The sequence below is a fragment of the Pempheris klunzingeri genome, chromosome 10 (assembly GCF_042242105.1).
Source record: "Pempheris klunzingeri isolate RE-2024b chromosome 10, fPemKlu1.hap1, whole genome shotgun sequence".
Classification (NCBI taxonomy): domain Eukaryota; kingdom Metazoa; phylum Chordata; class Actinopteri; order Acropomatiformes; family Pempheridae; genus Pempheris; species Pempheris klunzingeri.
This window is the reverse complement of record NC_092021.1, coordinates 4,897,228-4,912,661: the sequence shown is the minus strand read 5'-3', so window position 1 is coordinate 4,912,661 and position 15,434 is coordinate 4,897,228. Positions and strand designations below refer to the sequence as shown.

General features: G+C 41.5%; 1 protein-coding gene across 1 annotated transcript; it reads right to left on the bottom strand.

The window, feature by feature from the left end:
- Positions 1 to 2,378: 2,378 nt before the first annotated feature.
- Positions 2,379 to 10,805, bottom strand: arglu1a (arginine and glutamate rich 1a). Its single transcript, XM_070837713.1, has 4 exons — positions 10,252 to 10,805; positions 7,653 to 7,878; positions 4,671 to 4,754; positions 2,379 to 4,001 (listed from the first exon to the last, which is right to left on the bottom strand). Exons 1-4 carry the CDS (start codon positions 10,581 to 10,583, stop codon positions 3,837 to 3,839), a joined length of 807 nt encoding a protein of 268 aa, XP_070693814.1. The 5' UTR covers positions 10,584 to 10,805; the 3' UTR covers positions 2,379 to 3,836.
- Positions 10,806 to 15,434: the final 4,629 nt, after the last annotated feature.

Here is a 15,434-nt window from a genome sequence, read left to right as displayed (position 1 = left end):
TTCTTCAGAGCCCAATTGAGAAGGTACACATTCACACTTTCTGCGGCCACTGCAAGTGGCCTCTAATTTGACGAGTACACACACACACACACACACATCTGTGTGTCGAAGAGAGTCAACTGTGAAGTTTTCACACTTGTTAACGACTTAATTAAATCAGGGTGTTATTTGAAGGGGGCCGCTGTGGATTGTGGCTAAAAATCGGAGTGATGGTGAGCTCTAACACCGGGCAGATAATTGAGGAGTCCCCACACCGCTCCTCTCCTGTCCTGCCCAGGAACAAACACGGACTCTCACCACACTCTGGATGTTTATTGCAGCAGTGTGAACATTAGATTAATTTCATTAAAGGACGGATTTCAGGAAAAGCCAACGAATGTATTAGATTAACAAGACTGGCTTGCGCCTCACAGCCCCCTGCGGAACTTTCTTTAAATATGCAAGTGTTCCAATTTTTAATGACTGGAGATCAGGAAAAAAAATTCTAAATATTTCTGTAATATTTCTAAATGATGTGTAATAACTTTTGAGAAACATTTGACATTTTTTTACAGATTTTTGCACCATTTTTCCAGCTGGACTGGAGGTTAGGACTATTAGCGCTTTTGTTTTCTACACATGGTCAGTCAAAAAACACCCACCGTGCATCTTTGTATTTCAAAATTATTACTAAACATGTCTTTTCTTATCACTTATAGCGCGTGTGTGTGAGCCAGTGGGTTTAACTGGGTTCATGGTGTGACTCAGTGACTGTATTTCAATTTCATGTCAAGATGTAGTTTGTTGTTGCGCCTTTAAAAGTTTTTTTTTTTTTTTAGTACAAATCTGGATGACAGCAGGAGAATTATTATTATTATTTTTTTTTAGTTTCTTTATTTTTAAATCTCCTCCTTCCTTTATCTGAATGGCTAAAATAAGTCCCTCAACCTCAACCCGTCAGCAATAACTGCTGCAAAGCGTCTTTCCGGAAGATCAGCCCGACTGACAAAGGAACTGGATAAACACACACACACACGCATACAAGTGAGTCTCTGAGCCACTTGTAAACAGGAAAGCACTTTAGATAGGACCTAAACTATTATTGTCCCAACAATGTTAAAGGATAAAGTAGATTAAATGGAAGTTTTACAGATGACAATCTAATCTAATTCACACAAACGGAAAAAAGTTTGCCCTGGTGATACTTTTTTTTTTAAAACTAGGTAATCGACTATTATTATTATAATTATTATTATTATAAAAGGCTCTAATATCTCAAACTAGAAATAGACAAATTAGTTGACACTTTCTCTACTTTCTCTATCCATGATCAAGCAAAATAAATATGTATGCTTCATTTTCAGGTGTCCTACTCACTTGCACTCATTGTACTGGTTTGCGGGGAATAAAGTCCTCAAAGCCAGCTGTATTTATACCAACTAAAGTTCTCCCTTGTTTTAATGACTGGACTTGACTTGAGCTCAGCTGTGCGGAGTTGAAGAGACGAACAGGCAGGCAGCAGCTGGACAGAGTAAACAGGCCGCATCGAGGCTCTGCTTATTCAGCGGCAGTTGAGCGCGCCGGGCGGGCTCCGGGCTCCGGGCACCGGGCTCCGGGCACCGGGCTCCGGGCACCGGGGGTCGGTGCATGGAATTCTAGAGAACGCGAGAATAGGAACAGTTCGCGTCACACATGTTACCAGGAGTCATAATTTGATAGAAGAGAAAGATGAAAATAAATATTGATCCAGAGGCGACCGGAGGCTACTATTAAGAATTTACTTCATGAATCAAACATCAATATCCATTATTTGGTTCACTTGCACCCTTAAACGCACTTTGTCGTTATTAGGATTCAGTAGTTTGGAGGTCAAAGCGCTCCCAAACGCAGGGCTGAACTCCGTGTGCAGGGCTGTTTGCTGGTGTGATTTGTCATCATTTCAATACAGCGAACAGGAACAGAGGCGAACCCGTTCCTGCTGAACTCGGGTCGGTCTGCAGTCATCTGTCACGGGAGTCCTCACTCAGGGGAAGAAAGCCATCGGCTGCACAACTCTCAGACCGGAGTTGCAGTCAGGCAACGTTATTACAGGGGTATGGTTGACCTGACGCTGCCTCTGACTAAACACAAGACTGTGCCAGTAGTGCCATTAAAATTTGTCACTGACCACCTCAAACGACTGCTTATTTAAATTGATTGTGTGAAGTGACTTCAATTTGAATTAAGGTCGTGCCAATTAGTATAATCTATTTTACTTGTGAGATTACAACTCCCCGTGAGGCCAATTCGAAGTCCAGCCTTGTAAACTGAGTCCAGGTGGGTTTTCTACCTTGGTTACTTTAAGTTCAACCAATTCAGTGTCACGAGTGGATTAAGACCATCAAATGCACACATCGGCAGGCATTCAATAGATTTATTGAACTGTTCAGTCCCTTGACAAATGGGGTAAATTACATGCCAAATTAAAAATCCCGTGACATAACAAAAAGTCATCATACCCACCCTGAGGTCAGCCTGTCAGTAACACACACACACTCACACACACACCTACTCTCACACTCACACTCACACACACACACACACTCACTCGCATACACAGGCACTGCTGCTGACCTTATCTTACCTGAACTTGTCCATCCTCTACGAATAAAGACTTACCAAGTGAGGCGTCTTGCCAAGTTAATTTACTACAACAAAACTTAGGGACAGAACAAGGACTGTATGGTCGGGTGTTTTTGTACAATTAACTATTCTCCCAAAGAGTCTGATAAAACAAAGCATTGCTGTGGCTTCTTGTTTTCTAATCCTGGATCAATTTCGTAACACAATCTTAACTTCTGGAGAAGGGGGGAGTCGGTACATCACAATAAGACTAATAACATTACATCATACAGGAAATGTCATTTCTCCTCCGCTACCCACAGGGCCCCTTATCACAGATGAGCCACATATCCTGTTGTAGGTTTGTGGTTCAGTCACGGGCAGCTTGGGAGTCGAGGCTGGGCTCACCTGCACTGCAGAAACTTCAAATCTAACAAGGTTCACATTTCCTCTTAAGGACAACATGCTGCTGTGTCATTTAAAGAAATACATACACCTGGCAGACAGAGCTGAAGCAGAAACAAAAGAAACCAGGGATTCAAATGATGAACAGAGCTTAAGGGCAAGCAAAGTAAGGTAGATGGAAGACACAAACCTGTCAACTGGACGGGAAGTTAACTGTGCTTTTAAAGGCTGTGCTTTGTTACCACTACGTCAGCCATTTTGGAACCTTTTTTTTTTTTTTTTTTTTTTTTTTTTAAATGACAGGAAAACCACAGGCCAACTCCCAAGCTGCACATGGGCTTTTACAGTAAAGCTGGAGTAGACAAAGTCGCACACTTTTCATATATCAGGGACTTGCATTCTATTGTGGTTTGCTGGCTGTGAAGACATGTAAGAAGAGCACGGTGGCTCGCTGTTAGACCAGAGTTAAGACTTATGGGGCAAGGGACATGTTATAGCATTCTACATCAAGTTCAAAATCCCTAAAAATGAAAATAAACTGAGGAGGAGAAAAAAAAAGCACAAACAAGAGTCATCTGTGCTGTGGGGATGAGGAAGGATGGAGGGAGCAGTTAGTTCTTTAAAGGGTGGAGACCTGTCTCCTCTTTAAGGCCAGGAGAAACGACATTGTGGCCTTCATTGTGGCAAGCCAGTTAACACACCGGGTTGCACCCCTTTCCTTGGCCTTCCCTCAGCACTTCCAAAACGAAGCGAGCATTCTACAGAGGAGGAGGAGAAGGGGGGTTGAATGATGAGCGAGGGCTGGATGGGGGATGAAGGCAGGGCATGACGTGGACAAGGGAGGAGCAGTCTCATTCGGTGGCCTTGAGGGAGAAGGAGAGCTTGGGCCTGGACTTGCCCTTGCCGAGGATGATTTTCTGCTCTTCCTTCTGCTGCCTCTGACGGTCCTGTTCCAGCTTCATGCGCTCCTCGTGAATCTTTCTCTGCTCTTCCACAATGCGCAACTGCTCCTCAGCCTGTCAGACACACATAGGAGACAATGAGAGCGGACAAGGACAGAAAACTATCATTCAGGCCAAGTAGCCACAAACTGCTGCCAGTTATTTTATGCTTTTTTAAGACCCAGCAATTCGGTGTCTGCTTTTCTTTTCTCTGCACAGCTTCACTACAACCTCAGCGTGCACATATCGAGCCTGATTCAAATAAACACCGCTTTACAAAATAGTCGCACTTAACTTTATTTAGCCAGCAGGCTGCATAAGCTTAAGGTGTGGTGAAAACCACGAGGTCTCAATCAATGAAGAAGAGAGATTTATGATTAAAAGACACTTCAGCGACACATAAGTCTGGTTTATGTGCTTTGTGTAGCGTTTTCTTCTTCGCTTCTTCTTACTTCACCTTCAAGTTCGTTTGGCATGTAACTAAGGACATTCTGATTAAATGTGACCGGGACTTTTAAATGTCAAAGAAAAAAAATGTGTGTAATATAAATATGACGCAAAAATGAAAAGTGAATCACGAAAAAAAAAACCAACCCCATCCTTGGGATAAAATATATAAAAAACTGGTGTTGAGGGGTTTTGACAACATTAAAGAGAGTGTTATGAATGTGCAAGAAATGGGGGAAGTGTATCCCAAAACAGGCAGAAAAGCAGCAGCTCTGCTGTTCACAGAGCAGGGCGTACCAGCTTGGCCTGAGCATCGGCGATCTTGCGGTTATTCTCCTCCAGGATTTTTTCCAGCTCCTCCCGCTTAGATTTTTCTTCCTCCTAGACGGGTGACACAGTTTCATGTTAGCACATGAACAGGCTACAGTCACAAAGCACTTCATGTATGTAGACACACACACACACCTGCCTTCTAATCGTCACACACACTCTCCACCAGCACACATAAACAAACAACTAACTCATTACAGCACAGAGAAATTTGTTTAACCTCCCGCACCCGACCACACTGTAGCATTCTTTGCTGTCAGCCTGAATTGTTTTAAAAATACAAAGGGGGGCAATAGGCATTTATAAAAATGGGGGACCCAATGAACCCACTATTTTTTTCCCTCCCTCCCTCTACTGCTGTTAATACCCCTATATAAAAAATGTTAATGCTAAGCCAGACCTAGGGTACTCACTGCACAATTGTAAAGGCATTAAAAATTTTAACACACAAATTTAAAAAGAGGGAATCCCACTCATCACACTCATAAATAGAAGACATATAAATGACAGACAATACAATCTAGAAGAAAATACAATTGCTGTTTTTTTAACATCATTATAAGCAAGAGAAAAAAGGATACAAATAAAGGAGGGAATAGTTTTGGCTCACCAATGCACGTATACCTACGCATTTTCCTTGCCTGTGTACCTACACAACTGGTGAAAGCATTCGGCATTAAACGGTTGAATATTTACTGTCTCGTCCGGACTGTGTCGCCCCTGCAGAGACAGAGAAGCGCTCCTGGGGTGGGTGGGTAGGTAGGTATGGGGGGATTCTGCCATACCACGCCCGCGGCATTCCTCTTTATAACTCTGATCTCTGTACTGCTTAGTCTGCGCCTGCAGCCACAGCGCACGTTCATTTGTTTAAGTTTTTCCTTTTCTTTACAGTGGCACAGTCCCCACTGAGACGGTAGCAGAGGGAAGGAGAGTACAGTACAAAGTGGTGTCTGTGTGTGTTCGAAGAGGGCCGGACCACGGTACACTTACAGTACAGGACACGGGTGAGCTGAAAGGCTGCAGGCCAACTCAGGTCAAGTGCTAGTTAGGAAGGTGGTGAGTTGTGTTTCCAAAATAAAAACAACACAAATGTATTCACAAATAACAATATCAAACTTAGCAGCAACCCTATAGGAGAAGCAAGTCATGAGTACATAGCACAGTACATTTGTTTTTTCTAGGGAGAGAAAGCTCTTCAACTCTATAAAGTAATGAATATAAGAAAGAAAAAAAAATATGTATATATATATATATATATATGTCAACAGTTAAAGTAAGACCAGAGATAGTTAACTGTGTCAAACAGGAAACAGGAAATGTAGTGGTCCATCGTTATGCATCCCAGAGGAGTTGCAATGTAACAGAAGATCCTCAAAACAAGGTTTGTCAAATGAGAGGTAAGGGGGTGGTAACAGAAACCTGTACAGGACAAACTGTCTGAGGATTAAACAAATGTAATCAACATTTCTACACATCAAATTTGATTTAAAATGTCAAGAGTAATGGATCGTGGAAATCTCCACTCATGTTTCAGAGTTTCTCCAAAAAAAGATTGGACTGGTGCCTTTTACTGACACTGGCATCTAACTGAAGCTTGTCCAGCTGAATATTTCGAAGCTGACCTTGACCTTTCGGTTATAGAGGAGCCTTTGCTTGTTTTACTGGTCCCGTCAGTTAACGGTGTCTAGGACTGAGAGTGGGAGATTTAGAAAGAGTTGGTAGCATACAGAAAGAGCATTTAGGTAGGAGAGGGGAAAGTGTAAGTCCAAGAGGGCAGAGGAGGCGCGTTCGGACTACATTTCTCGCCCTATTAGTACCAAGCCACTGGCTGCTCCCTGCGCGAGTCAGGGTCACTAGGCTTTGGCTGCCCCTCTAATTCCTAATACATTATCACTGTAGTATAAACAAATCCCCTTGTATTAAGGACGCTTCAGGAGGTGAGGCCCACGGTTTGTCAGACCCTGTAGTGTCAACCTTTAGTCTCTAAAACGCAAAAGGAAATAAAGAAGCAAAGGGAATTGTACTAACTTTAAAGAAGCCCAAAATAGCATATCTAACAGCTGCATAATAAAGCAATTAAGACTGCTAAAGAATTGGGCTTCTCTTAGGCAAACCCAACCACATACAAGGACTACGGCTACGTTACATTTTTTAAAAACGCTTGTCAATTTTAGGGATTGGGGAACAGTTTTAAACCTGCCAGTTATGTACATAGACGGTGACTGTAAAACGGGGGTGTCATCTTAAAAAGAGCTCTTTATTACAGAAATTAACAGAAAAGCTTACAAATGTGAAAGCAAAAGATCAAGCTGATCGAGGGGGGAAAAAATTTAGACAAGTCAGTCGAATTTCTATAACCCTGCCATGGCAAAACCGCTGACTGCCAAGTTAGGAAGCCTTAATCTCGAGTAAACTGAGATCTTTAGTGCCTGCACAAAGTTTCTCGTCTCATATATCTCAAACTGAATGACATTACCATCTAAATATTAGCACAGTTACATTGATACCTGATGGTTTAGATGGTTAGGAATGATGCATACATTTTGGTTGTTACTAATCAGTAGTATAAGTACTCCAGTAGATTCAAGGAGTACTAGCATTAGCCAACATGCTCTCAAAATTGGCAATGTTTCTTCTCACTCTTTTATATACTGTGTGCCAATAAATTAATGGCAATAATTTGGTTTTATGAAATGCATTATTTCCCTAAGGGACCCGCCCTTCCAGACTCTGCATTTACCCTCTCTGCAGCAAAACTTGTGCCATGGCTAGATTACAATTGGAAAAGTGAACTAGGACGGATGAGAGGTCCCTCCACCTCCACAGTCCCCTCATGTCCCATAGAAAGGCACCAGTCAGAGAAAGTGACTGGGGTGGGGGGGCAGGGGTGTAAGGCATTGGGGGTATGTAGGGAAGGGAGGGGCTGCGTTCCAAACGACCGAGCGTTACCTCTCTGGCCTTCTGCGCTGCCAACTCAGCCTGCCGCTGCCTCTCCAACTCCTCCAGCAGCTGTCGCTCCATGATGCGCTTCGCCTCCTCAACGCGCCGCAGCACCTCCCGTTCGATCTCGTCCCTTCGCTTCTCCAGCTCCTCCTCTACCCTCTTGGCCACAAGCTCCTCCACTCGCCGTGCTGTCTCCTCCTCGATCAGCTTCTCCTCGATCTCCTGTTGCCGGCTGGAGGACAGAGGAAGGGAAAAGATGACAAGAGGAACGATAGCAGACATTTTTCAAAATCCCTTAGTATTATGTACATCCTACTAGATATGAAGAATGTCCCACACCTCAACGTCCCATATCAGTCACTTCTAACCTTTACCTAACCTACCGTTTACCTCCTCAAAAACCTTCTTCAGCATTGTGTCTTTACGTAGCTCCATACAGATAGACCATACAGTGTTCACAGTCTTCGTATGCATTCCACTATGCCTTCACAGCAAGTCTAACCACAGGGCCATAATATTGCCGGTAACTGCGGTCACTCCCCATAGAGTGCAAGAGCACGTGGTTCAACCCAGAGAAGAAGAGTGATTGGTTCCTATATTTTGCGATCACATTCTGTGTGTGTACACGTTCTATGTAGTCTTTTAGACCTTCACTATAATAATCTGTCAGTAATTCTGCAGCTCCTCCGTTAGTTTTCCATTAAGGGTTGTTTCATTTCTGCAGTTTTGTTTTTGTTTTCACCTTTATCAGTTAAGAGCTGTTTGTTCCTGGTCTTCTTTGCTGTGCTATGATAAACGGTAAATTCCTTTCTAGTCATTTCGCCCACTCAAAGCGCTTTTACATTACATCCTCATTCACCCATTCACACATCATTCATTACAGGAGGAATCCAAGTTGGAGGTGCCAAGTCTTGTGACAATAAACTGACTGGTGGCAAGCTTCAACAAATGTACAAATAGTATTAGTAATCATTATATCTAAGGAAAACATTCATAAGTGCAAGATTACATAAAAACAGGAAAATGTAAAACTTTCCCTACTTTTCAGTCCAAACTAATCCAACATTTTCAAACCCCTAAAATGGAGACTTAAGACTTTAGGAAATCAGTCTTGACCACCAGTAGTTAATTCAACATGGATCACAAATTGTAGTCACTGCTGACCTCAATGTCTATGCTAGCAGCTGCTATGCAGTTCAATAAAATACTGTTATGTGTAGGAGGCAAGTATTTATTTGAGCAATTTGCAAAGATGCAATGTGCTGCATGTAGTCCTGCAGCATTATCAGCCCTACATGGAGCGCTACTTTATTAGCATGCACATGCATGGTCATGGATATGCATTGTCAGGGATGTTGAATGAATGAATGAAAGGAATGAGTGGAGATTATTTGTGCAATGTTGCTAAGACACTTGTGTGTACAGAGATCGGTCCTGTTTTAAAATGAAAACGTATCAGCATGGTCATAGCCTGAAGGGTTCATGCAGGAAGTCACATGTCATCCCGTTTGTCAATTGAAAAGGCTTTTAAATAGCTCCTTTTTTTTCCTGCAACTGTGCTCTGAACAGGATGCTATTATGTTTTGGGAGGTTTGTTGTCACATCGCTTCTTGCACAACTGTAAACACTCAACCTACACTCCCTGGATTTGATTTCATCCTGCCAGTCACAGGGTAACCAGATCCCTTATCCAGCCCAGGCCCCTGCTCTTCCTTATCTACAAAGTTCTCTGTGTCCTTGTATTTACATTTGTCTGCCTAGTAAAGTGGCCCTGTGGCTATTAAGGAGTAAGAGTGAGCCACTCAGGAGGCCAGGTGTGGGACAGCAGCTCAGATCTCAGGTGTCTGTGTGCCAATGGCTATCAAACATACATTCACAATAGCAGCTTCCCTGTTCAACAGATAGAACCTGCCAGCAGACAATAAATGGGCCGTGGTCATTATGTGAGGTGCCACTGAAGTGCTTTAAGATACAGAGTAGTGACAATGTTGCACTTTAGACCTCACTGCGACAGCGGCTGCTGTAATTAGAATGACCACAAAGAATACAGATTTATACATTCATCTAATTTAATATTTCTAATCAATACTTAGAATGTTGGGGTCAAGGGTCTTAAGTTGTTTCTTTAATCAGACCAGCGACTACAACACCTTCAGTGTTCCGTTTATGACACGTCGTTGTTTTTCTGAAGCAGTATCTTACTAATTATTTGCTACAATTGCTCAATAAATGACTCATTCGTTTATTTAACTATCAAAACTATTGAAAATACATCTCTATATATTACTAGTTGGATATATCAGTATTTAAATTCAAATGTCTCATGATTAAACTAAAAGTTTATGTCAATCTAAATGAAAAGGTGAGCTGGCCGCTGCTGCAACTCTGACACGGATAGTAATCTTCCATATTCAGCCAGGGCCCTGTGGCCCTAGGTGACGTTAGCATGCTTTGACGACTAGCTTGTTAGCATTTGAGCTAACACTATAAACAACTGAATGCAGTTAGCTTAGCATTTAGCTTAGCAAATATTGCAGTTCAATACGAACAGCGTTATGTAATGCTATAGGTGCTTCTTCGTCTATTAATACAACGTTGTACTTACATCTTCCTTTGTCGTTCCATTTCTGCCCTTCTTTCTTCCTCCTCCTTCCTCTGCTTCTCGTCCAGGGCATTTCTCTTGCTAAGCGTCCTGCCGAAGATGTCGATGCGCTCCGGTGGCGAGGCTGCTCTTTCTCTGCGGGACGAGGCTGTGGTCGACCGCGAACGAGAACGAGACTCTCTGCGACGGTTCCTTTTCGATTCTCGGGACTTGGACCGCTTCTTGGACCTCTCCCTGTCTCTTGATCGCGACCGAGACCTGCTCCGTTTCTTGCTGTGCTTGCTGCTTTTGGAGTGTTTGGACCGAGAGGAACTACGGCTCCGAGAGCGGCCCATGTTGACCACCAACAGTGGGTCGAGCGCGTCCAGCAAACTACTGTCTTGTGGCTGATATCTGGACGTGAGCTCCACTCGCTCCTACTGAAACGTGTTACTTATAAGAACTGACCAACTGAAACAGCTTAATTCGCTCTAATTTATTAAAGTTATCATTCAAATCTGGTTGTTATTTTGCCCTACTACAGGCTATAAGGAAAGATGGCTGTCTGTCGGGTTTGTATTTTCCCAGCAGGCACCACGGCGGTCGGTATTTTCCGGTGAGCTTCGCGATTGCCCGGTGAAGTGCAACCATGGCTGTAATGTACATTCATGGAAGTATAAAAACGGTCCCCACGTGATGACAAGCGAATGACAAATTCAACGAATCTTTATTAAAAATCTGTGGAAGCAAAGACAATATTTGTCTGTACTGTCTGGGGTTGGTGTACATCGTGATGAAAATGTGATGAAAACGTTTAATATAGTTTACAGAGATGCATGAAAATAGATAAGATTTACTCTGAGTATATTAATCAAATTATAAAATTGTGCAAAATAATACTTTGTCGTGCCGTGATAAAATCTTCATCTTTTCTCTCACCTTAAATTTAGATACATGATACATTAGTATGGGAAAGGTTTCTAATGGAAAATTATTTTTGCTTCAATCACATGAAATAGAGAAGTTTAGTATTATAGCCTCGTCCTCTTTTGTATACTGTAACCATTCCCTCCTGGTCAATACAAATCAATAACTGAATGTTTCTGAAGCAATCCCCTTTCTCTGGTACTGTCAAAGAAAGTTCAAACATTTTTAATTTAATTTAATTTTTCTTTTTTTTTAAATGCTTCTTAAACTAATCTGGCTTGCCATAGAGATCATCAAAAACCACAGTGACACCAAAATAGAGAGATAAACATTTATGGGAAAAACTAACGTTTTAGAATGTAAAACACAACAGAACAAAAAGTTCAATTGTTTGCAGTTGTCTTTAACTTCAGAGTAGTTAACAGCCTAAGTTAAAATGAGTCTTAGAAGTGTAAACTGTAATGGTTAATTGCATGTGTGCTCAGCTGTATTTTTGACAGTAAGGGGAGAGCAGACCTATTATTACTTTTAACTTTGCCTATGTCCTTTTTTAAATTATGCCAAAATTATGCTTTTATCAGAGCTTGTAAATTCGGCGACAGAAACATCAGATAACCAACCAACATTCCAAAGAATCCAACAATATTCCGAGCAAGAAAAAAAAGCCCACAACTTGACAATAACACAATCCTGCACAAAAGGATTGTCATCCCACTCTGGTAAAATGAGGCCATTGTGATAACTCTCCCTGGAGTGCTGCACTTGAAATAAACTGGCATTACTATATTTAAAAATACACAACTCAAAAGCCCACTGAATCAGCTTTAAAAAGGTCACACCACTCAAGCTAAAAATTAAAGTGCTCCAACTCAAAGGTTAGTTTTTTTTCTAATTATCTACAGCTTTTAGGACCTCTGACTCTAATTTTAGTAGAAAGAAATAATTAGTTCACATGGAGTCACGCTGTGTGCAACTTCGATTGTAGATCAAGAATACTTTCAGTTGTCAGATGAGTCATTCTCACACTCACACAGATGAAAAGGGCCATCGTGTTGAGTAACTGCATTGATCCGGGAGCATGTATTGTTAGATTGAAGGTGAGCATCACCACAGAAAGACAAATTTCCTCTGAATTAAAGCAAAAGAGAGAAATTATCCGACTTCAGTGCTAGAAACTGAGAGCAAACCTTGGTTCATTTATCTAGGAACAGCCTCCCCTGCCTGCCCTCCCTCACACTCACTTTCTAATTCCTCTGCTCGAAGAGTCAATTTTCTGTAACTTGTGGTTGTGTTTTATTTTAATGATCCACAAATTCTGTTCCTGGAGATGAGAGGAATTGGCATTAAAAAGCTAGAGATGTCTTGTTTTTCGCTTGCGTAACGGGAAGGAGAGGTGCTTAAAGCTCCCTTTGATAAATAATACAAAATGTTTCATGGAGGTGGAGAGGAAAAGAGTTCCAGTGCAGCTCTGGTGGGAAAAAAAGAAGCTGAATTGTAGAAGCGGTGGATTTGTAAATGAAAGAATTTGCAGAGTTTGTTTGCTTTGCTCCTGGGTGGTTTAGGGTGAATGTCGAAGGAGTAGCAGTAACATGAGCAGGGAAGATGGGGTTGTTAGAGGGGGTTTCAAAGAGCAGGTTTCACATTTCTCTAATCTGTAGTTGAAAGGTTTTCTCAGGAGATACAATTTGGATATGTCACTAATAATCAAGTCAGTCAAGGCTTAAAGGTGTATGTGTCATTGTTGCAATACCAATTCCTTTGGTGGGAGGCATTTTAACTTCAACGATGATTGTATTAAAGAGTTTTACTAAGCTGATAGTTTAGCTGAAAGATACTTTGGCTAGGTCCACACTAATACGTTTTCATTTTAAAACTGTGTTTTAAAAAACATGAATGTTTTAGCACTGTTTCAGGAATAATCTCAGTCTATGCTAACATCACAAGACGTACAATGGGCATGCTTTTGCTAATTTAATCAGGAAATAGGGAATACCACTGGACAGGGGAATTGTCACAAATCACTCAAATAATAACTTTTCTCCTGCACATGAAGTCAGTAGTAGCATAATAAAATGAAGAATTTTATTGCACAACGGCTGCCAGCTCAAACAACAAGGTCAGCAGTGCCTGTAATTCATTATCCATCATCATGCATTATGCATTTTGATGCTGGTAGTCATGACTGATGTTTGTTTTCCTCCAGAAAAGGGTCACATAATATGGGTATGAGGAATAAGGGAAGGACACATGGCTGATAAGAGCCAATCAGGAAGCGAGCGTGGGTGTCTGCACCATCATTTTTTCTGTTTCCGCTCATCCAGATTAAGATACAATCCCAGAGTCTTCAAACTAAAGGAGTAGTGTGGACCAGAGACTGCATAAAAGAAGTGGACAAAGTAAAGCCATGTGGAAGTGCCTTAAACCTGCATTCTTTCTAATAGCCAGCAGGGGACAACTTCACTGGCTCCAGAAAGAAGTACGATTGTATGGAGGAAAATTACTCTAATTCTTACTTGATTTATTACCTCAGTAAACATGTTGATAATGACATTATGGTCTCAATCACTAATTTCAAGTCTGTTCAATTCAGCATGATGTTTTTGTATTTTTTGTATGTTTTTATTTTTGTACATAATATTCTCATATAGTGTGAAATAGACAATACAGCAGGGTATGCTTTAGGACGAGACTACCTTGTGCCTAATCAATCACAGGGACCATACCCCTGCCTAAACCTAACCAATTAGAGGCAGGAAGAAAAAAAGCACATGCATCACCTGTGGTTCCGAAATCAACATGGCGACATCACAGTGGCTACGTCTACTTCTTTTACTCAGTCTATGGTGTGGACGCCAAGGGTAAACATAATAGTAACATATTAGTGTGGATGCAGCCATTGTAAATTCACAATAAGATAATTTCACTTTCTTTCAGTATTATTGAATATGGTTTACCCTTTCACTAGGACTGCTGCTTTAAAAAAGATCTAGTTTAACTGAAAGAGAACTAACACTGAATTTGTTCATATTAAATCAGTTACACTGAAAGACTGATAAAATATCAAATATGTGACTTACTGTGTTAATGTTTAGGTCAGAAGAAGAAAGTCAGAAATTTCATTTTAGAAAAGCTTCATTTACTATTTTCCATCTTTGGTATTCAATCCAAAATGGCTGGCTTACTACTTTACCCTGTTTTGCATTAACAAAGATAATGTCATTGTCCTGATTTACTGGCATGGCAAATGTAGCTGATAGTTAATTGTTTTTTTTTTTAAAGGCTCAGTTATATTCTGAAACGGCTGTACATTATAGTTTTTAGCAGGTGTGTATCACTAATGTGATATTCAATAGCTTTTGGAAATGGAGCTCTATGGCAAAGATGAAATCACAACACTCACAGTTTGTGAATGGTCTTACTGCTTGTTTCCTAAGGACAGAACAGTGGTAAATTAAACGGCTGTAAGGACCTGCATTCTTTTAATGGACAGCCCGAGATTATTCACAGATCAGCCGGAGGGTTCAGTCGGGTCTCAGAAGCGCCTTTAATTCAGGTTCACAGGTGGAATACAATGCAGTACAACGCTGGGGTTCAGGCAGCGCTGGGCTGGTGACAGACCTTGGGGGGAGGTTCTGGTCAGAGGAGCCCCAAGCTGGGTTTTCCAACAGATTTTAAAGGTCCTGACAGAGATTATCACACGCAACCATGTTCAATTCTAATGTAACAATCCCTCTGTTGACATGATTTTATCATGTCAATAATAAGCAACAATATCTGTAAATGACGATCTTCTTTTCTGGCGGATCCTTCTTCAGGCTCTCCGTCTCGAGGCTCAGAGAGAGAGAGAGAGAGAGAGAGAGAGAGAGAGCAGTGACAGAGATAGTTGACATTTCTCAAGGTCCAGTCTCCAGCTTCCACAGGAGATTTTTTCTTTTTTTTTCCACAGAACTGCTTGGGATCTGGTCAGGTGTCAGGGTTCTCAATCAATCTGAACTGATCAATACCACACACCTTATTTAGTTAAAATATCAACCAAGCAGGAAAACCACCCACACTGTTATGGGGAACAACAAACTTGTATGGAAAATAACAAACGTGGCATTATATAATTCACCTGTGAACATCCATCATTTGAAAAAGCTTCTTACCGACCCCTCCAGAGTGGTTCCTCAACAGGACATCATATCAAAATCATCTCAGGGTCAGCCATCCGGGTCACTGGCACCAAAATTGTAAGGACCCGCATTCTTTTAATGGACAGCCCGAGATTATTCACAGAT

Bases quoted from the DNA above. Each gene is read 5' to 3' on its own strand.
- arglu1a (XM_070837713.1), bottom strand. From the start codon at position 10,583: ATGGGCCGCTCTCGGAGCCGTAGTTCCTCTCGGTCCAAACACTCCAAA. The intron at 7,879-10,251 runs GTAAGTACAACG...TCTGTCCTCCAG, and splicing joins ATGGAACGACAAAGGAAGAT to CCGGCAACAGGAGATCGAGG. The intron at 4,002-4,670 runs GTACGCCCTGCT...TGTGTCTGACAG, and splicing joins CCGATGCTCAGGCCAAGCTG to GCTGAGGAGCAGTTGCGCAT.